This window comes from Salvelinus namaycush, chromosome 27 (genome assembly GCF_016432855.1).
Source record: "Salvelinus namaycush isolate Seneca chromosome 27, SaNama_1.0, whole genome shotgun sequence".
NCBI classification, from domain to species: domain Eukaryota; kingdom Metazoa; phylum Chordata; class Actinopteri; order Salmoniformes; family Salmonidae; genus Salvelinus; species Salvelinus namaycush.
The window spans coordinates 29897730-29920621 of NC_052333.1; the positions used below are offsets into that span (position 1 = coordinate 29897730).

The window sequence follows — 22892 nt, forward strand, 5'->3', positions numbered from 1 at the left end:
GTTGAATACATGGTAGACCCTATGTTGAATTATAGAATGTGCAAAAAAGTGGCTTTTATTAGTATTTTTTTTAATTATTTCTTTCAGAATAACAAATCATACAGGATGTTTCAAAAGCAGTACAGGTTACATACATTGTGTACGTGTGTGTACGTCCGTGGGCATGCATGTATGCAATAAGCCTTGTAAAATAGTGGTTTAGTAAATAGTAACAGCAATGCTATGCAAAATGTATTAAATCATTTGGTGAATGCATTTAGTCCACAGGTAGAGTTCATAACACGAGAGACCCTATTCATTAAAAAACACTGACTAGGTTTCTGGCATAAGAGAAAACAATATTTTTGTCTTGACCTTCAAGGCTGCATGTTGGAATTATTTGTGTTCTCCATAAATCAATTTTTAAAATGTGATATTAAAAGAAACTCCACTGTATATTCATTCAAGAGTGTAGCTTTGTCTTAGCCTGGTAACCCAGTGAACGGTTATGAAATGGGCCCTAGGTTGAAATAAAAATCATAACAAATGATATTACAAATACCCCAAGTACCCCATCATCATCAGTACCCCAAGTATCTAGTACAAGTCTAGTTATAATCCCTGAAGAATGATACAATTACCTTAAAGATGCCTCTCCATACAGTAACATCCTCTGTAACAGTAAAACAATGAAATGTACGACCCAAACGGTTCCTAACCACCCCACTTATGAGTCTCTATTTGGAAGCAAGTACTTACTCAAGAACAGCAAAAACCATTAAATGCAGCAGTTTTTAGCACATTGAATCAAAGTAACTATAATTTCCATCACTAGCTTATAAGATTGAAAACGTGCAACTGAATAGTGTTATCAATAGCCATCCTATAAAATTATGAAATTAATTAACGTTCCTTCGTGGTCCGGTCAGGAAGTTTGGCCACCAATGGTCATCTAGCAACCTGCACATAATTAGACAACATGGAAAAGATGTGCATTATTAGATTGAACACGAGTTACAGTGGGAAATGTAGTTACACTGATTACTTATTGTTACTGACATGGAAAAACAACTCACAACCAACAATGTCAGACAAAGCAGTCATCTAAAGTACTGCAAAATCTATTTAATCTAAATTAATTATGGGTTACTTGTATCACATAGCTTTTTATTTTATTTATTAACCATGAAATAAAACATTTGTAAAATAACTGTCCATAAAGATGATACAGTAATTTGATATTGCCCAACATCTGGCCACCCCAAAAATTTGATAAGGATTGAAATATCATGAAACCATTTTGTTAATGAAACATATGCTGATTGTGTGGTAAGCAAACAATGTTTTTTAGTGTATATGGGATTGATAATAGTGCCTTGTTCTGTTCTCTGGCATACTGTAACTCAGATTTCCCTGCATGTTCATTATCATACTAACATTGCTTGTCTTATAGAGTAACCAAGGAAACCTTTGGACTATGGTGAATGATCACACAGATAATCTCTCATACTGGGGTCAGCCATGTTCTCAATGTTTTGAGAACAGCAAAACCAAAATCTACAATCATTTGGATCGTATTTACACATACTTGTAGAACTCATTATGAATACATTTATGTGTAATTTACGATCAACTTTCTGAAGCAACACCTAACCTAATTGATTTAGTTTATTTGTGTGATTGAAGACTGTTGTCTTACCTTGCTATTTCCTTTTAACCCCATTACAGCCACTCCATTGCCATTAGTATTGCCATCTGTATACTTGTATACCATTGGCATCTGTATACCTCTGGCCCTTCTTTAGACACTGTGTTAACTAACCTCCAGACGAGCTTCAATGCCATACAACTCTCCTTCCGTGGCCTCCAACTGCCCTTATATGCAAGTAAAACTAAATGCATGCTCTTCAACCGATCGCTGCCCGCACCTGCCTGCCCGTCCAGCATCACTACTCTGGACGGTTCTGACTTATATGTGGACAACTACAAATACCTAGGTGTCTGGTTAGACTGTAAACTCTCCTTCCAGACTCACATTAAGCATCTCCAATCCAAAATTAAATCTAGAATTGGCTTCCTATTTCGCAACAAAGCATCCTTCACTCATGCTGCCAAACATACCCTCGTAAAACTGACTATCCTGCCGATCCTTGACTTCGGCGATGTCAATTACAAAATAGCCTCCAACACTCTACTCAGCAAATTGGATGCACTCTTTCACAGTGCCATCCATTTTGTCACCAAAGCCCCATATACTACCCACCATTGCGACCTGTATGCTCTTGTTGGCTGGCCCTCGCTTCAAATTCATTGCCAAACCCACTGGCTCCAGGTCATCTATAAGGCTTTGCTAGGTAAAGCCCCGCCTTATCTCAGCTCACTGGTCACCATAGCAGCACCCACCTGTAGCACGTGCTCCAGCAGGTATATTTCACTGGTCACCCCCAAAGCCCATTCCTCCTTTGGCTGCCTTTCCTTCCAGTTCTCTGCTGCCAATGATTGGAACGAATTACAAAAATCATTGAAGCTGGAGACCCATATCTCCCTCACTAACTTTAAGCACCAGCTGTCAGAGCAGCTCACAGATCACTGCACCTGTACGTAGCCCATCTGTAAATAGCCCATCCAACTACCTCATCCCCATACTGTTATTTATTTTTTTGTTCCTTTGCACCCCAGTATCTCCACTTGCACATTCATATTTTGCACATCTATCACTCCAGTGTTTAATTGCTAAATTGTAATTATTTCACCACTATGGCCTATTTATTGCCTACCTCTCTTATCTTACCTCATTTGCACACACTGTATATAGACTTTTTCTCTATTGTGTTATTGACTGTATGTTTGTTTATTCCATGTGTAACTTTGTGTTGTTGTTTGTGTCGCACTGCTTTGCTTTATCTTGGCCAGGTAGCAGTTGTAAATGAGAACTTGTTCTGAACTGGCCTACCTGGTTAAATAAAGGTGAAATAACATTTAAAAAATGATTAGCTAAAGAAAAACAGAGGAAGATGTCAGTAGATGTTTGAATGTATAGCTACAATACAATTCTACAGTGTCCCGCGTGGATCATTTGGTAAAGCGTAGCACTTGCAACACCAGGGTTGTGGGTTAGATTCCCACGGGGGACCAGTACTAGAAATGGTATACCCTTACTACTGTAAGTCGCTCTGGATAAGAGCATCTGTAAAATGTTAAATTATAAAATGCAGCCTTTAGTTAGTTTTGTGAATATTGTATGTCCGTCACAGAAAAGCAACTTTCCTTGAGGCAACACCTAACTTCATGTACTGTAATTTGTTTATTTGTGGCATTACAGACTTTGTTGCCTTACCATACTCGAAAGTGTTCACTCCAGAAAATTCCACTCCATTGCCAGTAGCTGGAAAAACACAATCTAAAGTTTCAGTACATAGAAAAAACAGAATTATCTGTGACTTTCAAAAGTAAATTTTAACGCAATGTATTCAATGCAACCACTCTCTTCAGAAGAGGATAATGTAATGAGTGTCTTAAATAGGCCATATTTTTCAGAACCAAAAAGTATATCTAAACACAGTAAATGCTTGATTGTTATATAGGGTGTCTTTACAATTGGATGAACAGTTAGTTTTGATATAAAAGCATCATGTTGTCCTTACAACTAGTGTCAAAAGTATGTTATACGTAACAATTTGACCATTATGTTGATAAATGACATGTATACAGACCGAGGGAGAGGCTGCGATACTAACCTGTAGTTCTCAAGCCAGGAATCACTTTGATGGGTAAAGAGAAAAATACATAGAAATGTTATAATTCATATGGATTTAGGCCGTAGTTCCCACCTTTCATAGCAGTACCTTTGATTAATATTTTCTTAACATTTAACAACAAAAAAACAATTTAATTGATATAAATCAAGACCTACCAATTGTCCCTCTTTTGTGCAGAACAAACAGGACCCCCGAAAGCAAGATCAGAACTACAATAATGGCGATGACTGACCCAATGACTACAGCACCGAAACTACTGCAATCACAACATTCTCCATCTGAAAAACAAAAGGCAGAGTATTTATAAAAAGCAACAATATGTAACCAGAAGCTAACATCAGTTTGGTTCCTGCTTCACTTGCAAAGCTGTTGTTAGTATGCTGTTCAGTTCAAATTAAGATTGTTTCCTGTGTCAATAACACTAAACCAAATTAACCATCAATAACAACACTAAACCAAATTAACCATCAATAACAACACTAAACCATATTAACCATCAATAACAACACTAAACCAAATTAACCATCAATAACAACACTAAACCATATTAACCATCAATAACACTAAAACAAATTAGCCATCAATAACAACACTAAACCGAATTAACCATCAATAACACTAAAACAAATTAGCCATCAATAACAACACTAAACCATATTAACCATCAATAACACTAAACCAAATTAGCCATCAATAACAACACTAAACCAAATTAACCATCAATAACAACACTAAAACAAATTAGCCATCAATAACAACACTAAACCAAATTAACCATCAATAACAACACTAAACCAAATTAACCATCAATAACAACACTAAACCAAATTAACCATCAATAACAACACTAAACCATATTAACCATCAATAACAACACTAAACCAAATTAACCATCAATAACAACACTAAACCAAATTAACCATCAATAACAACACTAAACCAAATTAACCATCAATAACAACACTAAACCATATTAACCATCTATAACAACACTAAACCAAATTAACCATCAATAACAACACTAAACCAAATTAACCATCAATAACAACACTAAACCATATTAACCATCAATAACACTAAACCATATTAACCATCAATAACAACACTAAACCATATTAACCATCAATAACAACACTAAACCATATTAACCATCAATAACAACACTAAACCATATTAACCATCAATAACAACACTAAACCATATTAACCATCAATAACACTAAACCATATTAACCATCAATAACAACACTAAACCATATTAACCATCAATAACAACACTAAACCATATTAACCATCAATAACACTAAACCAAATTAACCATACTTTACCCCATTTCCCCCCAACTGTATCCTTCAAAGTTCTATGGTCGACATAACATTCATAAGTTTCCTTATCTGCCTCTGGGATCTGCACACTCATCCTGATCTGGTAGGTGTCATCATCATTGGGTAGGACTCCTGTAGACTGCACTCCATCATGTTTGGTTAATGTAACACCATTCTTCTTAATATGCATTAACACATCTTTGGGATAGAAACCTGTGGCCATGCAGGTCAGTCGGACATGTCCTGCAGTTTTGGCCTTTTTAGCAAATGCATAGACCTTTGTAGGGGCTAAAGAGGGAATAAACAGAGAACATTAATATTATTTCTGATCTCACATGTACAAATGGTTGTTTTTGTTTGTTAGGCTATACTATTTAAGTACTCACAATCAGCCATAATGAATTCACTGTCCCCATATTCCATGAATTTGGACAGCCAGTCCACACACTCCTTCTCCAGGTAGCCCTTGGTGTACTGGTTGAGGATCTGCACCCCGTCCCACTTCCTCTTAGTCATCTGAGCTTGAACAACGGGGGCCACCCACTGCATAGTGACATCATCAAAGGCCAGGAAGTCGTCACCATCGTAGCTGTATTGGTCGGTGCCCTTTATGAATTTCACTTTGCCGTCGCTCTGTTGGTCAATCTCACAGCCATGTTTCCACTGAAGAATATGCACATCTGAGAGGAAAAACAAATGAAAAAGACAGTCAATGATGCCTCTATGACAATATACATGGATAACTAATGACCTACAATTTTAAAAGATTAATGGTGAGCGTAGGACAGATTGCAGGTGTTCCCTCACCAGTGTTGTTGTGCATCATGCGATCCATCAGGATGTTGACGTTGACTTTGAACCACTGCTCCTTGCTCTTGCGTGACTGAGTGCCTTTTTCCCAGTAGTCTGCTGGCAGCTTCTCCCTCATCCAGTCCTGTTTGGGAATCTTCTTCTTTGACACACTGTCATAGTAATCAATCTGTCTGTTGTTCATCAGACCCATGGCAGTGAACTCATGGATACCAGGCAATTCTAGTGGCTTTGACAGGGCAGTGTAGATGTAATTCAGGGAGTAGATGTCTGTAGGGAAAAAGATTTTAACATTGAGATAATTTGTCTGAATCTGCCTTCTCTCCATGTTACTCAGACTATGCTGTAAAACATGAATAGGAAATGACTGCATGTTAAATATTTATCTCTATCATACTGTAGGTCTGTAACGGCCAACAAAATAATGTATTCAATTAATAGTGTCAGAGAGGCCTTGCATGATGTTGTCTAAATGGTAGGTGGCATATCAATAACAAATAAGCCCAAACTCATGCATTAGTGAGAAGTGGGACACATTCTGCAACTTATAAATCAACCTATTTCATATTAATATATTGAAGAGATACTTTGCGATTTTTGGACATGAGGCCCTTTATCTACTTCCCCAAAGTCAGGTGAACAACTGTTTATGGCTCTGTGTCCAGAATGAAGGAAGTTAGCATTGGCTTGTGAAACTACCTCTAACGTTAGTGCAACTGCTAAATAGCGTTAGCGCAATAACTAACAATCTTTGGGTACAGCTAGTTAGCATCGGCTCTCAAAAGTACCACCAACTTCCTTCATACTGGACACATATACCTATAAATGGTATCCACAAGTTCATCTGACTCTGGGGAAGTAGATAAAGGGCTTCATTGACAAAATCTTGAAATATCCCTTTAACAAAACACCACCCGAACTCATCAAGTAGCTCGGACCTCTTGGTGTAATGATTAAGGTGTTGGCTTGACAGTCGCTAGATCCAGGTTTGAGTCCCGGTCGGAGCTATTCCCCGGATTCTCTACCATATCAAGAAAATAAATCATATGTATTTCCTTTTTCCTTTGTTCATGTATTGTTCTTTTGTTGTTGTATATCGTATTATAAAATTGTATGACCGTCCTTGTCTATCAGTGAGTGTATAAGTGTTATGTTAGTTGTCATGTGTTTTTTTTGTGAATAAACAAATGTGTGTAAAATTGCAGTAGTCATTATCAGTATATAGGCTACTGTAAAATTGCAAACACATTACAAACATAAAATCTTCTTGGCACATGTTTTACCTTGCGATAAAAAGTTTAGATAATGCTATGCCTTGTTGTTCTAAGCAAAGTAAAAAAGCGCAATGTATTTATCGGTTTCCTTACACATTTGTGTTGTTATTGCACCGTGCCTGGCCTGTAAGTGCGCAATAGCTTTCCAGTAAGCGATACAATGGATGGAGGAGCACGCGTAAAGGTCGACTAGAAATGCTACAATGCAATTACAACAAGTAGACTGTTATGCTAATAGACCACAGCAGTATATATATGGTAAGCGATTTTAAAATGAATATTTTTTTATTATTCTTTTGCCACGCCTGGCTGTAAACGTTTACTTTCACTTTTGATATCGAGTACACAACTTACCGCTTTGGCTCCGGCAAATACATTCTAGTGAAAAATATAAAACAAAAAACATCAAATTAGGTCTATACATCTTGCTAATTAAACTACAACCGTTTTCTTAAGCTATATCCGTATTTAAAAAGTACATGTCGAAGGAAAGCGCCTTCACGAATATCTGTTGCGTTCCTTCTTCCTTCTGTGGGTTTTATGGCTGAGTTCAACCCAAAAGGGTGTTTTGCCGCCGCCAACTGGACCGGTTGAAACCTAAACAAGGTAAAAAGAAAATCCATACGTGATAGGGAAACTAACCTAATCCACCCAAATAAAAATGCTACATTGACATAACAAAACTCACACTACTTCCTTCTTTCAATTCTCCATATCTCCCCTGAGAGGGTGTTACACTTGTGACAATATTCCATGTAACTCCTTCGCAGAATCTTTCAACCCCAGGAACTGCTCTGCCGCTTCCACAATTATTTTTATCTTCCTGGACCTTTTCTCCACCTTGGCAGTGCCATTTATCATCATAGCTATAAACGTCCACCTTCCTAACTTTTTAAATACCTGGGTCCTGCTGGTGAAAGGAAACCCCTGCAGCCTGCAGTGAAGGCCTATCCACAACCATATTACTCTTCAAGTGCACCATTCAAACCCTCAAACCTTTTAACAGCTGCTGCATATGAAAAGCCAACTGACATTTACTCCTGAGGTGCTGACCTGTGGCACCCTCGACAACCACTGATTATTATTTGACCCTGCTGGTCGTCTATAAACATTTGAACATCTTGGCCATGTTCTGTTATAATCTCCACCCGGCACAGCCAGAAGAGGACTGGCCACCCCTCATAGCCTGGTTCCTCTCTAGGTTTCTTCCTAGGTTCTGGTCTTTCTACACAGTAAATTTATCTGAGTACATTTTACTCAAATTGAATACAATTATACTCTACAAAATATAACATTTGGTTCCAGTCTAAATAGAGTAAACATTACTCTTGTTGCAGAGTTATTTCTACTCTATTCAGTGTTTATATTTAACTCTACAAACTGTAATTTACTCTATTTAGAGTAACATGGGAACAACTCTACTGCCAATTCACGCAATATAGAATTGAATGTTATCAGTCAAGCATAGCATTTGTACAACTAAACTTAACGTCAATAAATCAGAAGTCAGTATTTAACAAAGAACTTTATTCTTAAATGTAAGACATTTGCAATACATACATCAAAATACTGATGATAATAAAATTAAATTGTGGACTGAAATGAAATGTTGGCCTCTGTTCACTTTAATACATGTACATAAAAAAGCTCAATATTGCAATTCAATACATCTAACAATGACATGGAGGATTTTGTGAAACTGGCATCTCACATATCAAAAACACTGATAAAATAAAATTGTGGCCTCTATAAAATGACATTTTGGCATCTGTCCCCCCCCCTTTATTAAAAGTAAATAAAAAAGCCATTATTGCAATACATCTTGGTTTTAAAGAGCTTACTGTGCCGTTTTTAGAGTCACAGGAAACAGTATGGGACAATAAACAAACTTCAATCACCACAACTGTAAGACATCTGTATATCAAATGCTTTGTGACAGAAAAGCTATTTAACATCAACTACATAAGGTCCCTCTGTTGTACACCCAACTCTATATGCTCATCAAGACATTGTTTGTATGGCAAAAGTAACCTCTCATCTTTAACAAAAACATGGTGGATTTTCTGAAAAACTGGCATCTCACAATGGACTTTAAGACAAACTAAACAATACACATTTCCATGGTGTTTGGCCCATTTAACAATTAAAACCGTTGTCACGTTCCTGACCTTATTTTCCTTTGTTTAGCTTTGTTTTGTTGGTCAGGACGTGAGCTGGGTGGGCAGTCTATGTTATGTGTTTCTATGTTTAGGTTCATTGGAAATTAGCCTTATATGGTTCTCAATCAGGGGCAGGTGTTTGACGTTTCCTCTGATTGAGAACCATATTAAGGTAGGCTGTTCACACTGTTTGTTTGTGGGTGATTGTCTTCCGTGTCAGTGTTTGTACCACACGGGACTGTTTCGTTTGTTTAGTCTGTACCTGTTCGTGCGTTCTTTGTTATTCAAAGTTCACATGTTCAGGTCTGTCTACGTCATTTTGTTGTTTTGTAGTTATTCAAGTGTGCTTCGTGTTCGTCTTGTTTAATAAATCAACATGTATTCAACCAACGCTGCGTTTTGGTCCGATCCCTGCTCCTCCTCAGACGAGGAGGAGAACAACCTGTACAGAATCACCCACCAACCAAGGATCAAGCAGCGTGGGAAAAAGCAGCAGCAGCGATCGCAGGATTTCTGGACATGGGAGGAAATACTGGACGGTAAAGGTCCATGGGCACAACCTGGAGAATATCGCCGCCCTCGTGAAGAGCTGGAGGCAGCTAAAGCCGAGAGGCGGCAGTATGAGGAGGCAGCACGGAAACAGGAGCAAAATCTGGACTACACTACGTGGGAGGAGATTGACAGGTGGGCGATCGACCCAGGGAGAAAGCCGGAGCCCGCCTGGGATTCTCTGGCGCAGTCTGAGGAGGGATACCGGCGAATGGAGGCAGCACGACGACGCGGTAGGAAGCCTGTAAGTCAAGGCCAAAAATTTCTTGGGGGGGGCTAAAGGGTAGTGTGGCGAAGTCAGGTAGGAGACCTGCGCCAACTTCCCGATCTTACCGTGGAGAGCGAGAGTACGGGCAGACACCGTGTTATGCGGTAGAGCGCACGATGTCTCCTGTACGTGTGCATAGCCCGGTGCGGGTTATTCCACCTCCCCGCACTGGCAGGGCTAGATTGGGCATTGAGCCAGGTGCCATGAAGCCGGCTCAACGCGTCTAGTCTCCAGTGCGTCTCCTCGGGCCGGCATACATGGCACCAGCCTTACGCATGGTGTCCCCGGTTCGCCAACACAACCCAGTGCGGGTTATTCCACCTCCCCGCACTGGTTGGGCTACGGGGAGCATACAACCAGGTAAGGTTGGGCAGGCTCGGTGCTCAAGGGAGCCAGTACGCCTGCACGGTCCGGTATATCCGGCACCACGCACCAAGCCTCCTGTGCGTCTCCAGAGCCCTGTTCCTCCTCCACGCACTAGCCCTGTGGTGCGGTTCTCCAGCCCGGTACCACCAGTTCCGGCACCACGCACCAAGCCTCCTGTGCGTCTCCAGAGCCCTGTTCCTCCTCCACGTACTAGCCCTGTGGTGCATGTCTCCAGCCCAGTACCTCCAGTTCTGGTACCACGCACCAAGCCTCCTGTGCGCCTCCAGAGTCCTGTGCGTCCTGTTGCTGCTCCCCGCACTAGCCTTAAGGTGCGTGTCCTTAGCCCGGTACCTCCAGTTCCGGCACCACGCACCAGGCCTACAGTGCGCCTCAGCCGGCCAGAGTCTGCCATCTGCCCAGCGTCGCCTGCACTGCCCGCCTGCCCAACGCCGTCTGAGCTGTCCGTCTGCCAAGCGCCGCCTGTGCTGTCCGTCTGCCAAGCGCCGCCTGCGCTGTCCGTCTGCCCAGAGCCGCCTGCGCTGTCCGTCTGCCCTGAGCCTTCAAAGCCGCCTGTCTGTCCTGAGCCTTCAGAGCCGTCCGTCAGTCAGGAGCCGCTAGAGCCGTACGCCAGACAGGAGCCGCTAGAGCCTTCCGCCAGACAGGAGCCGCTAGAGCCTTCCGCCAGACAGGAGCAGCCAGAGCCGCCCGCCAGACAGGAGCAGCCAGAGCCGCCCGCCAGACAAGAGCAGCCAGAACCGCCCGGCAGACAGGAGCAGCCAGAGCCGCCCGCCAGACAGGAGCAGCCAGAGCCGCCCGCCAGACAGGAGCAGCCAGAGCCGCCCGCCAGCCAGGAGCAGCCAGAGCCGCCCGCCAGCCATGAGCAGCCAGAGCCGTCAGCCAGCCATGAGCAGCCAGAGCCGTCAGCCAGCCATGAGCAGCCAGAGCCGTCAGCCAGCCATGAGCAGCCAGAGCCGTCAGCCAGCCATGAGCAGCCAGAGCCGCCAGCCAGCCATGAGCAGCCAGAGCCGTCAGCCAGCCATGAGCAGCCAGAGCCGTCAGCAAGCCATGACCAGCCAGAGCCATTAGACAGTCCGGAGCTGCCCCTCAGTCCGGAGCTGCCCCTCAGTCCGGTGCTGCCCTTCAGTCCGGTGCTGCCCCTCATTCCGGTGTTGCCCCTTAGTCCGGTGCTGTCCCTTAATCCAGGTGGGTTAATTTGGAGGGTGGCCATTGGGAGGAGGCTACGGAAGCGGGGATTGACTATGGTGGGGTGGGGACAACGTCCAGAGCCAGAGCCGCAACCGTGGACAGATGCCCACCCAGACCCTCCCGTATAGGTTCAGTTTTTCCGCATCTTGGGGGGGGGGGGGGGGGGGGGTACTGTCACGTTCCTGACCTTATTTTCCTTTGTTTAGCTTTGTTTTGTTGGTCAGGACGTGAGCTGGGTGGGCAGTCTATGTTATGTGTTTCTATGTTTAGGTTCATTGGAAATTAGCCTTATATGGTTCTCAATCAGGGGCAGGTGTTTGACGTTTCCTCTGATTGAGAACCATATTAAGGTAGGCTGTTCACACCGTTTGTTTGTGGGTGATTGTCTTCCATGTCAGTGTTTGTACCACACGGGACTGTTTCGTTTGTTTAGTCTGTACCTGTTCGTGCGTTCTTTGTTATTCAAAGTTCACATGTTCAGGTCTGTCTACGTCATTTTGTTGTTTTGTAGTTATTCAAGTGTGCTTCGTGTTCGTCTTGTTTAATAAATCAACATGTATTCAACCAACGCTGCGTTTTGGTCCGATCCCTGCTCCTCCTCAGACGAGGAGAAGAACAACCGTTACAACCGTGGTGTCAATTGGTACCTGAGGAGTCTCAGCCATCTTACAGCCCCAGTCCACCACATTTAAAGATAACATTTTACCTGGACCGATCATGACTGTTGGTGTCAAATGTCTGCCAACTGTATGCTATTTGACTTGTGTTTCTTTGCCAATGTTTTAGTTACATTTGAAGCTTTTTAATAGTTTTTTAAAGAAATTATGCTTTGCTTCATAGCGCATGCACCAGCTATGCAAAACGGGTCCAATTTTAAGCATACATGTGGGGTAATACACCATAAAATGATGCTTCGATAGCAGCCTCTTTTTTGGAAACAATTACTTGAATAACTTGTGGTGTTCTACGATTAAGTGTTTAAAAAAAATTGTAATAGCCTTTGATATCATTGGAGAAAATACAATGTTTACTATCTGAAGCAACAGTAAATACCAGTGTAGATCATTTGGACAAACTAAGTCCCCAAAGATAAGTGGTAGATTGCGAAGTAAACACTAGGACTGGATAGCATTTAACCCCAAGTCATTAGTCCTCTCCTAACTTCACTGCAGGAGGTTTGTTGTTTTGCTCCATGTAACCATAGTTAAAGCTCTTTATTCTGCTGTCTATTTCATTTGATGTTGTGTACTTGTCTATCAAGTGCAGTATTAGCAGTTATGTCATATTGTGCCAATCCCTCCAAGATATCATGCATAATATTGACAGAGAAGTTTTCACATGTATTGAAGTACTGCAAGGAGTTGAGAATGCAAGAACGTTTAACACCCATGTCACGCCCTGACCTTATATATCTCTGTTTTTCTATATATTTTGGTTAGGTCAGGGTGTGACTAGGGTGGGTACTCTAGTTTTTGTATGTCTAGGGTTTTTGTATGTCTATGTTGGCCTGATATGGTTCCCAATCAGAGACAGCTGTTTATTGTTGTCTCTGATTGGGGATCATATTTAGGTAGCCATTTTCTTCATTTGTGTTGTGGGATCTTGTCTGTGTATAGTTGTTTTAGTGCACATCAGTAGCGTCACGTTTCATTTGTTGTTTTGTTAGGTGAGTTTCAGTTCATTAAAATTATGTGGAACTCTACTCACGTTGCGCCTTGGTCTCATCATTATGACGAACGTGACAACCCATCACAGAGGGAAGACTGGGATTCATCTTTTTTTTGGCAGTGTTCTGCATGAAGTGCTCGAGTTCGCATAACTATCTTGGGTGAATCTTCAAATTCAGTCTGAAAGTCCTCTTTCTCAGCAAGACAAAAATGGCAACAATATCTGGCACTGAATGATTCAACAAAACCAAGTAAACAGTGAAGACCAAGGTTGTCACCTGTAACTTGGACAATAGTTCCATACGCTGGTTGATCATACAAGGGGAGCATAATTCCATCCCTCAAGTACTTTAATATCCTGCACAATTGGATCAAGTATTTTAGAAAAACCATATGTTTTAACGTCTTGGGCATGAAATAAAGCAACCAAATGAATATTAAACAGAAATGAGTTGAACTTGAGAAAAATTCCATAAGGTGAAATAGATTGCTCCTAATTTATGTATTTCCCGTTTTGATCCAAGAGGATTTGCAGTTTAAAAATCATAGAAAAGCTGTATCTGAATTGCATGCTTCTGTTTTGAAAATAGAGCATGGCTCTTGAACAGATCTCCATCACATAAGTCAACGTTTACTTGAACTGGAATCAGTTTGCATCATCTCCTTTATATTAGGGTGTTTGTAAATAAACACGTTTTCAAAATTGGGATGTAAACAAATTTATCAGTAACAACAATTTGATCATAGCCTTCAGTAGTCCGATTGCGTTGTGTATCAAATCTTGAACCAAGAACGTATTCAACTGGGTCTACCATTTGTCACGTTCCTGACCTATTTCTGTTAGTTTGTTGTATGTGTTAGTTGGTCAGGACGTGAGTTTGGGTGGGCATTCTATGTTTTCTGTTTCTATGTTGGTTTAAGGGTTGCCTGGTATGGCTCTCAATTAGAGGCAGGTGTTTGGCGTTTCCTCTAATTGAGAGTCATATTTAGGTAGGTTGTTTCACAGTGTTCGTTGTGGGTGGTTGTCTCCTGTGTCAGTGTTTGTCGCACCATACGGGACTGTTCGGTTTGTTTGTACATCGTTCCTTTTGTGTAGTCTATTTTCCCTGTTCGTGCGTTCTTAGTGTTATATGTAAGTTCGTATAGTTCAGGTTTGTCTACATTTGTTTTGTTATTTTGTTAATTATTTCAAGTGGTTTCGTTTCGTGTTTTTCCCGTCTTGTTTTATTAAAATTATGTCATATCAACCCGCTGCGCCTTGGTTCAATCCATGCTCCTCCTCTTCGGATGAAGAGGAGGAGGACTACCGTTACAGAACCACCCACCAAATAACCAGAACCAAGCAGCGGTGTAACGGGAGGAACGGACAGCGCACGAAGCAGGATTTATGGTCTTGGGAAGAGATCATGGAAGGAAAAGGACCATGGGCTAAAGTGGAGGTGAATCGCCGCCCATGGGAACAGCGGGAGGCAGCTCGGAGAGCGGAGGTAACGGGAGAGAGGAACCGGCATTATGAGGGGACGCGTCTGGCACGGAAGCCCGAAAAGCCCGTGAGTACTACCCAAAAATGTATTGGGGGGGGGCTAAGAGGTAGTGGGCCAAGGGCAGGTAGGAGACCTGCGCCCACTTCCCAGGCTAACCGTGGAGAGCGGGAGTACGGGCAGACACCGTGTTACGCAGTAGAGCGCACGGTGTCTCCTGTACGTGTGCATAGCCCAGTGCGGGTTATTCCACCTCCCCGCACTGGTAGGGCTAGATTGGGCATTGAGCCAAATGTCATGAAGCCGGCCCTTCATATCTGGCCACCAGTACGTCTCCTCGGGCCGGCTTACATGGCACCAGCCTTACGCATGGTGTCCCCGGTTCGCCTACATAGCCCGGTGCGGGTTATTCCACCTCCCCGCACTGGTCGGGCGACGGGGAGCATTCAACCAGGTAAGGTTGGGCAGGCTCAATGCTCAAGGGAGCCAGTACGCTTGCACGGTCCGGTATTTCCGGCACTACCTCCCCGCCCCAGCCCAGTACCACCAGTGCCTACACCACGCACCAGGCTTCCAGTGCGTTTCCAGAGCCCTGTTCCTCCTCCACGCACTCTCTCTATGGTGCGTGTCTCCAGCCCAGTGCCTCCAGTTCCGGCACCACGCACCAGGCCTACAGTGCGTCTCAGCCGGCCAGAGTCTGCCGTCTGCCCAACGGCGCCTGAACTGTCCGTCTGCCAAGCGCCGCATGAACTGCTCGTCTGTATTGAGCCTTCAAAGCCGCCCGTCTGCCATGAGCCTGCAAAGCCGCCCGTCTGCCATGAGCCTACAGAGCCTTCCGCCAGACAGGAGCCGCTAGAGCCTTCCGCCAGACAGGAGCCGCTAGAGCCTTCCGCCAGACAGGAGCCGCTAGAGCCTTCTACCAGACAGGAGCAGCCAAAGCCTTCCGCTAGACAGGATCAGTCTGAGCCATCCGTCTCCGCAGCGCCATCTGAGCCATCCGTCTCCTCAGCGCCGTCTGAGCCATCCGTCTCCTCAGCGCCGTCTGAGCCATCCGTCTCCCCAGCGCCGTCTGAGCCATCCGTCTCCCCAGCGCCGTCTGAGCCATCCGTCTCCCCAGCGCCGTCTGAGCCATCCGTCTCCCCAGCGCCGTCTGAGCCATCCGTCTGTCCCGAGCCATTAGAGCCGCCCGTCTGTCCTGAGCGTCCAGAGCCGTCAGCCAGCCATGAGCGTCCAGAGCCGTCAGCCAGCCATGAGCGTCCAGAGCCGTCAGCCAGCCATGAGCGTCCAGAGCCGTCAGCCAGCCATGAGCGTCCAGAGCCGTCAGCCAGCCATGAGCGTCCAGAGCCGTCAGCCAGTCATGAGCTGCCCCTCAGCCCAGAGCGGCCATTAATCCAGAACTGCCCCTCAGTCCAGAGCTGTCTCTCTGTCCGGAGCTGCCTTTCAGTCCGGAGTTGCCCCTCTATCCTGAGCTACCTCTCTATCTACCTCTCTATTCTCACCTACCTCTATGTCCTGAGCTACCTTGTCCCGGAGCTGTACCTTTATTTTGTGTTGCCTATATTAGGTGGGTGGAAGAGAGGGGTGGTCATTCTGAGGGGGATTAGCAAACTGGGATTGACTATGGTGGGGTGGGGACCTCGTCCTGAGCCTGAGCCACCACCGTGGTCAGATGCCCACCCAGACCCTCCCCTAAACTTTGTGCTGGTGCGCCCGGAGTTCGCACCTTAAGGGGGGGGTTATGTCACGTTCCTGACCTATTTCTGTTAGTTTGTTGTATGTGTTAGTTGGTCAGGACGTGAGTTTGGGTGGGCATTCTATGTTTTCTGTTTCTATGTTGGTTTAAGGGTTGCCTGGTATGGCTCTCAATTAGAGGCAGGTGTTTGGCGTTTCCTCTAATTGAGTCATATTTAGGTAGGTTGTTTCACAGTGTTCGTTGTGGGTGGTTGTCTCCTGTGTCAGTGTTTGTCGCACCATACGGGACTGTTCGGTTTGTTTGTACATCGTTCCTTTTGTGTAGTCTATTTTCCCTGTTCGTGCGTTCTTAGTGTTATATGTAAGTTCGTATAGTTCAGGTTTGTCTACATTTGTTTTGTTATTTTGTTAATTATTTCAAGTGGTTTCGTTTCGTGTTTTTCCCGTCTTGTTTTATTAAAATTGTCATATCAACCCGCTGCGCCTTGGTTCAATCCATGCTCCTCCTCTTCGGATGAAGAGGAGGAGGACTACCGTTACACCCTTCCCCACTTTTCTGTAAAGTACTGCCTTCTCTTACTTTCAGAATTTAATACACCAAAAGGATTACATTTTTTCTAAACACTGATCAATTTTACTTGTCTCCTGTATAGACACACTTCACAGCTTCTTTAGCTTGAATATCATCAACTATCTCTTCCATGGAAATGACCAATGAGTTAATGGTTGTTTCACCTACACCTGCCACTTTAAGTTCAGCTATGGTTGCAGCGCGGCTGTCTACAAGACTCTTATTGACAAGGACTGAGTCAGAAGGGGAACTTGTTGATGGCAAGTCATCAAAATGACTTACTGTGTCACGATCGTTATAAGGAGTGGACCAAGATGCAGCGTGGTATGTTTCCATCCTTTTATTTGGAAGAGAAACTTAAACAAAAACAATAAAGCGAACAAACGAACCGTGAAGCTCAGAGTAGTGCTCACAGGCAACTATACCTAGACAAGATCCCACAAAGCACAATGGGGAAATTGCTACCTAAATATGATCCCCAATCAGAGACAACGATAAACACCTGCCTCTGATTGGGAACATAGACATATAATGCCCCTTGATAACCCACCCTTAATCACACCCGACCTAACCAACATAGAGAATAAACAGCTCTCTATGGTCAGGGCGTGACATACTGCTACATATTCAGATGTAGAGGGGCCTTCACCATGATCAGAACAAGGTCTATGTGCTTTATAAAGATGCTTTCTGAACCCAGAAAAAGTGCCATAAACTTGTGAACAACCAGCCTGACCGCATTTAAGACCAAGTGTCTTTCCTGGACAAAGTCCGTGGACCAACTTCAAGTGTTTTGTCAAGTAATTAGCTTTGCCTGGGGGCATTTGCAAGAAAAACTCAACATTTTAGATGAATGATATGAAAAAGTTTGTGCGAAATGAAAAAGGTTATTTCCTATGCTGCGATTTAAAATATCTTCATATTAATTTTCATCCTTAAAACTACAGATGCGCCCATAGATGAAGATTTGCTCATTCAACAGGTCTGACCCTCGCAGTGCAGAACTTAACTGGGCTTTTATACCACCAGAGTTTACATGAACAGAGTTTTACATTTACTTCTTGAACTGCACTGTTGGTTAAGGGCTTGTAAGTCAGCATTTCACGGTAAGGTCTACATTTGTTGTATTCGGCGCATGTGACAAATAACATTTGATTTGATTTGAGACGCAACACACATTTCTTCTGATCTTCAGAAGCACAACAAATCAAAACCAGCCCGCCTCTCGTGATCCTACCCAGCCCTTTCTCCACCAGTTTGGATAACTCAAATGGATTCCTCAAGATTGGTAATTCGATCAGCTGCTCCTCATTTACAAACCTAAATCCTACAAAATACGAATTGATATTCTCATAACTGTACTCTATGGCTCAAATCAAATTCTATCAAAGTTTATTTGTCACGTGCACCGAATATAACAGGTGTAGACTTTACAGTGAAATGCTTACTTACAGGCTCTAACCAACAGTGCAATTTCTAAGTATAAATAAATAAATAAATAAAAGGTATTAGGTGAACAATAGGTAAGTAAAGAAATAAAAACAACAGTAAAAAGACAGTGAAAAATAACAGTAGCGAGGCTATATACAGTAGCGAGGCTATATACAGGCACAGGTTAGTCGGGCTGATTGAGGTAGTATGTACATGCAGATATGGTTAAAGTGACTATGCATATATGATCAACAGAGAGTAGCAATAGCGTAAAAGAGGGGGTGGTGGGTGGCGGGATACAATGCAGATAGCCCGGGTAGCCAATGTGCGGGGGCACCGGTTGGTCGGGCTAATGGAAGTAGTATGTACATGAATGTATGGTTAAAGTGACTATGCATTTATGATAAACAGAGTAGCAGCAGCGTAAAAAAAGGGGTTGGGGGGGGCACACAATGCAAATAGTCTGGGTAACCATTTGATTACCTGTTCAGGAGTCTTATGGCTTGGGGGTAAAAACAGTTGAGAAGCCTTTTTGTCCTAGACTTGGCACTCTGGTACTGCTTGCCATGCGGTAGTAGAGAGAACAGTCTATGACTGGGGTGGCTGGGGTCTTTGACCATTTTTAGGGCCTTCCTCTGACACCTCCTGGTGTAGAGGTCCTGGATGGCAGGCAGCTTAGCCCCAGTGATGTACTGGGCCGTACGCACTACCCTCTGCAGTGCCTTGCGGTCGGAGGCCGAGTAATTGCTGTACCAGGCAGTGATGCAACCAGTCAGGATGCTCTCGATGTTGCAGCTGAAGAACCTTTTGAGGATCTGAGGACCCATGCCAAACCCTTTTAGTTTCCTGAGGGGGAATAGGCTTTGTCGTGCCCTCTTCAAGACTGTCTTGGTGTGTTTGGACCATTCTAGTTTGTTGGTGATGTGGACACCTAGGAAGCATTTGGCTGCATTCCAAACACTTTAAAAAAAGACACACCCTCTCCCCTCAGCCCTTTTGTTCTTTTACCCCTTTTTCTCCCCAATTGGTAGTTAGTCTTGTCTCATCGCTGCAACTCCTGTACGGACTCGGGAGAGGCGAAGGTCGAGAGCCTTGCGTCCTCCGAAACACAGAAGCCAGCCACACCAATGAAGAAACACCATACACCTGGCGACCGTGTCAGGGTGCAGTCGCTAGAGCACGATGGAACAAGAACAAACCCTCCCCTAACCTGGACAACGCTGGGCCAATTGTGCGCCGCCCCATGGGTCTCCCGGTCGCGGCCGGCTGTGACAGAGCCTAGACTCGAACCAGGATCCCTAGTGGCACAGCTAGCACTGCGATGCAGTGCCTTAGACCACTGCCCTCAGCCCTCAAATTAAATGGACACTTCTGATGACCTATCATGACGTCTGATGAGGGAGGAAATAATTCATTTTAAATGGACCACCCTTGCCCGGAAATTCGTCACTCGTTCGTCCCGCGACGATTGTGTTTTCAGCCACTGGTAACTTGTGGGTGCTTTATATGCGCAACAGTCAATTATGATTGCATGTCTACTTATATGAACTATATAATATAATATCCTCCAAATAGGATCGGACCTCCATTATGGCATCTGCTGAGAGATTCCTTCGTACTGCATCCTCAGTTGCTCTCTCGCCAAACAGCATCCAAACAGTAGACGTTTGTGGCACTACTGCTGGTGCTTCTACTCCCTCTTCTTCCTGTTGCCCTGGTGCCTGAGCCAGCTGACTGCTGGGGCTGTCCCTCCCTGCTGCTGAGGTTATTCTTTGAAGAGCCTCATCAATCGCTCTGGCATCACTGAAGGCTAACTTCTTAAACCTGTGGTCAAGTGCAACGGTTTCTGATAGCACGTGATTATATTCCATTCTGTGGAACTTTCGGTCTATTGATGAACATAAGGTGTCCATCAACTCTGTCACATGTCCTGTGGTTACATTTGCTTCTCTCTGGTGGCTGGCTGTGATTCACTGCAGACCCTTACACAGGAGTATCATTTTTGAGGCTGTCACATAGCTGAAAAGAGAGTACAGTAACTTATTAGTTCAGGTTCATGTTTTGTCTACTGACACTACATTCTCATCTACTGCTCATATACATATATAATACTATATTAGATAATGATGTAGTAATAACTGCTTATTGTACCTCTCTCCACTGATCTCCACAGTGACCTTCTCAAAGGGTTCCAGGACTCTGCACACCTCCTCCACCACCTCCCATTCCTCTTGGGTCAGAGCATCAACAGGTGCATTGACAATGGCCAGGGTAGATATGACGGCATCCTTTGACTCAAGAAACGGCTTCAACATATAAAATGTTGAATTCCACCTTGTAGTGCAGTCTTGTTTAGGCCTCAGCTCAGGCATCCCCATATGGAGTTGTGTAGACTTTAGTTTTCATCACCTACTGTGTTCCCGTGGAAGTATTCCACAGCTGCTTTCACTTTGTCCACAGTGGGCTTCATCACCTTCAGAGCATCTCTGACAATCAGGTTGATTATGTGGGCAAGACATGGATGATGGGTCCATTTAAAAATTTTCATGGCTTTGGTTATGTTAGCTGCATTGTCGCTAACACAACAGACCACTTTTCCATCTACTTGCCATTCTCTGGCCACTGTCAACAGTTCCTCTGCCAAGTTCTCTGAGGTGTGTCTGTCGCTGAACTCAAAGCAGTCCAGAAGACAGCTAGACATTGAAAAATCTTTAATGAAGTGACTAGAAGTGGTTACCCTTGATGTCCAGCAGTCTGCAGTAGCTTTTTGGACTCTTTCCCGCACTGAAGCCTGTGTGCTCTCATACAGTTGTGGAATAAGTGATTTTGAAAGGGTTTTCCTGCTTGGAATTGTGTACATTGGATTTAGACTATTGATATAATTTGTAAAACCTCTGTCCTCCATGATCGAAAATGGCTGGAAATCGGTGGCAATCATTTTAGCCAATGCAATATCAATTTGGCCTTGTTTTGCTACAGACATAGACTTTGGCATAAACTGGTCCATAGACGACTGCGTTGCTGTGGGTCGCGGAGTAGTCCTACTTGACTGAGTGGATACATCTCCACGTGTGGAGGTGCTGGCTCCACCACTATCACTAGCAGGCCCGCTAGTTTCTCGAAGCTCCGCTACAGCTAGCTTCACAGTTGGGTGCACAGTTCGCATATGCCGGTGTAAGTTGTGCGTAGAACCGGCTTTATATGAGATTTTGTTTTGGCAAATTTTACACTGTGCTCTAAGATTGTCTACATTATTAAAATGCATCCAAATGCTACTGTGCTTCCGACACATTTTCCAGCTGTTGTTTTCACAGCTGTCCAACCTCCATTGGTTGACACTGCGTGTCTGATTGACAGGAACAACAGGTAAGGCTGTTAGTCTGAGCAGACAGTCAGAACAAATGTGTGTACACTTGAGCATTTAGTTAATTATATTCATTTAAATCTTATGGTTATTCATATCTTAATTTTTAAAAATGTAAATAAATAGATTTGGCTCTTCTGATATGCAATGTTCACCGACAAGAGCCGGCTCTTAGAGCCGACTCATTCGCGAAAAACCCATCACTAGTTTCAGGCACTGAAGGGACATAATTGTACCACTGATAGATGAGAACATCTTTGATTGCGAGTGTACAAACTCGACAAAACACGAGGGCTGAGGGGCTTACGTTGCCAACTTCCCTTTCTTGGCTAATCATTTGGACCGATGACAAAGATAGTCGCGAGGATTCCCCCAAGGGGAGAAGGCGAGGGTAAATGGAGGAGGGTGTGTCTTTTATGAGATTGAAATGCTGCCTACTTTTTTCCCCTGCGTTGCTTTCCTTGTTCTTTGAAGAGTATTTCTATCCAATGATTTTCGATTTTGAAATAAACCTAGCTGTTGTCAGGTAAAATAGGGCGTGGGAGGTTTCCATGGATGTAGGCTGTGCCATCATACTGAAGAAAAATATAGGAAATATTAAGATATGAATAATCATAAGATTTAAATGAATATAATTAACTAAATGCTCAACTGTACACACATTTGTTCTGACTGTCTGCTCAGACTAACAGCCTCACCTGTTGTTCCTGTCAATCAAGTTTGTGGACGACACTACAGTGGTAGGCTTGATTACCAACAACGACGAGACGGCCTACAGGGAGGAGGTGAGGGCCCTCGGAGTGTGGTGTCAGGAAAATAACCTCACATTCAACGTCAACAAAACAAAGGAGATGATTGTGGACTTCAGGAAACAGCAGAGGGAGCACCCCCCTATCCACATCGACGGGACAGTAGTGGAGAGGGTAGTAAGTTTTAAGTTCCTCGGCGTACACATCACGGACAAACTGAATTGGTCCACCCACACACACAGCG

At 43.8% G+C, this 22892-nt stretch overlaps 1 protein-coding gene across 4 annotated transcripts in view; it reads right to left on the reverse strand.

Annotated features, from left to right (window-relative positions):
* Positions 1-49: 49 nt before the first annotated feature.
* LOC120022425 (major histocompatibility complex class I-related gene protein-like) overlaps positions 50-22892 on the reverse strand; it is a 61457-nt gene continuing 38614 nt past the window's right edge. The window contains exons 1-8 of one of the 4 annotated variants that reach the window (XM_038966313.1): positions 7500-7710; positions 5869-6141; positions 5448-5741; positions 5065-5349; positions 3893-4015; positions 3717-3740; positions 3317-3364; positions 50-939 (exon numbers count right to left, since the gene is read on the reverse strand). In XM_038966313.1, the coding sequence (XP_038822241.1) occupies positions 932-939; positions 3317-3364; positions 3717-3740; positions 3893-4015; positions 5065-5349; positions 5448-5741; positions 5869-6141; positions 7500-7569 (1125 nt within the window). In that variant the 5' untranslated portion in view covers positions 7570-7710 and the 3' untranslated portion in view covers positions 50-931. Of the gene's footprint in view, positions 940-3316; positions 3365-3716; positions 3741-3892; positions 4016-5064; positions 5350-5447; positions 5742-5868; positions 6142-7499; positions 7711-22892 lie in introns of those variants that run through there. The other 3 variants (XM_038966315.1, XM_038966314.1, XM_038966316.1) reach the window with 3 other exon arrangements.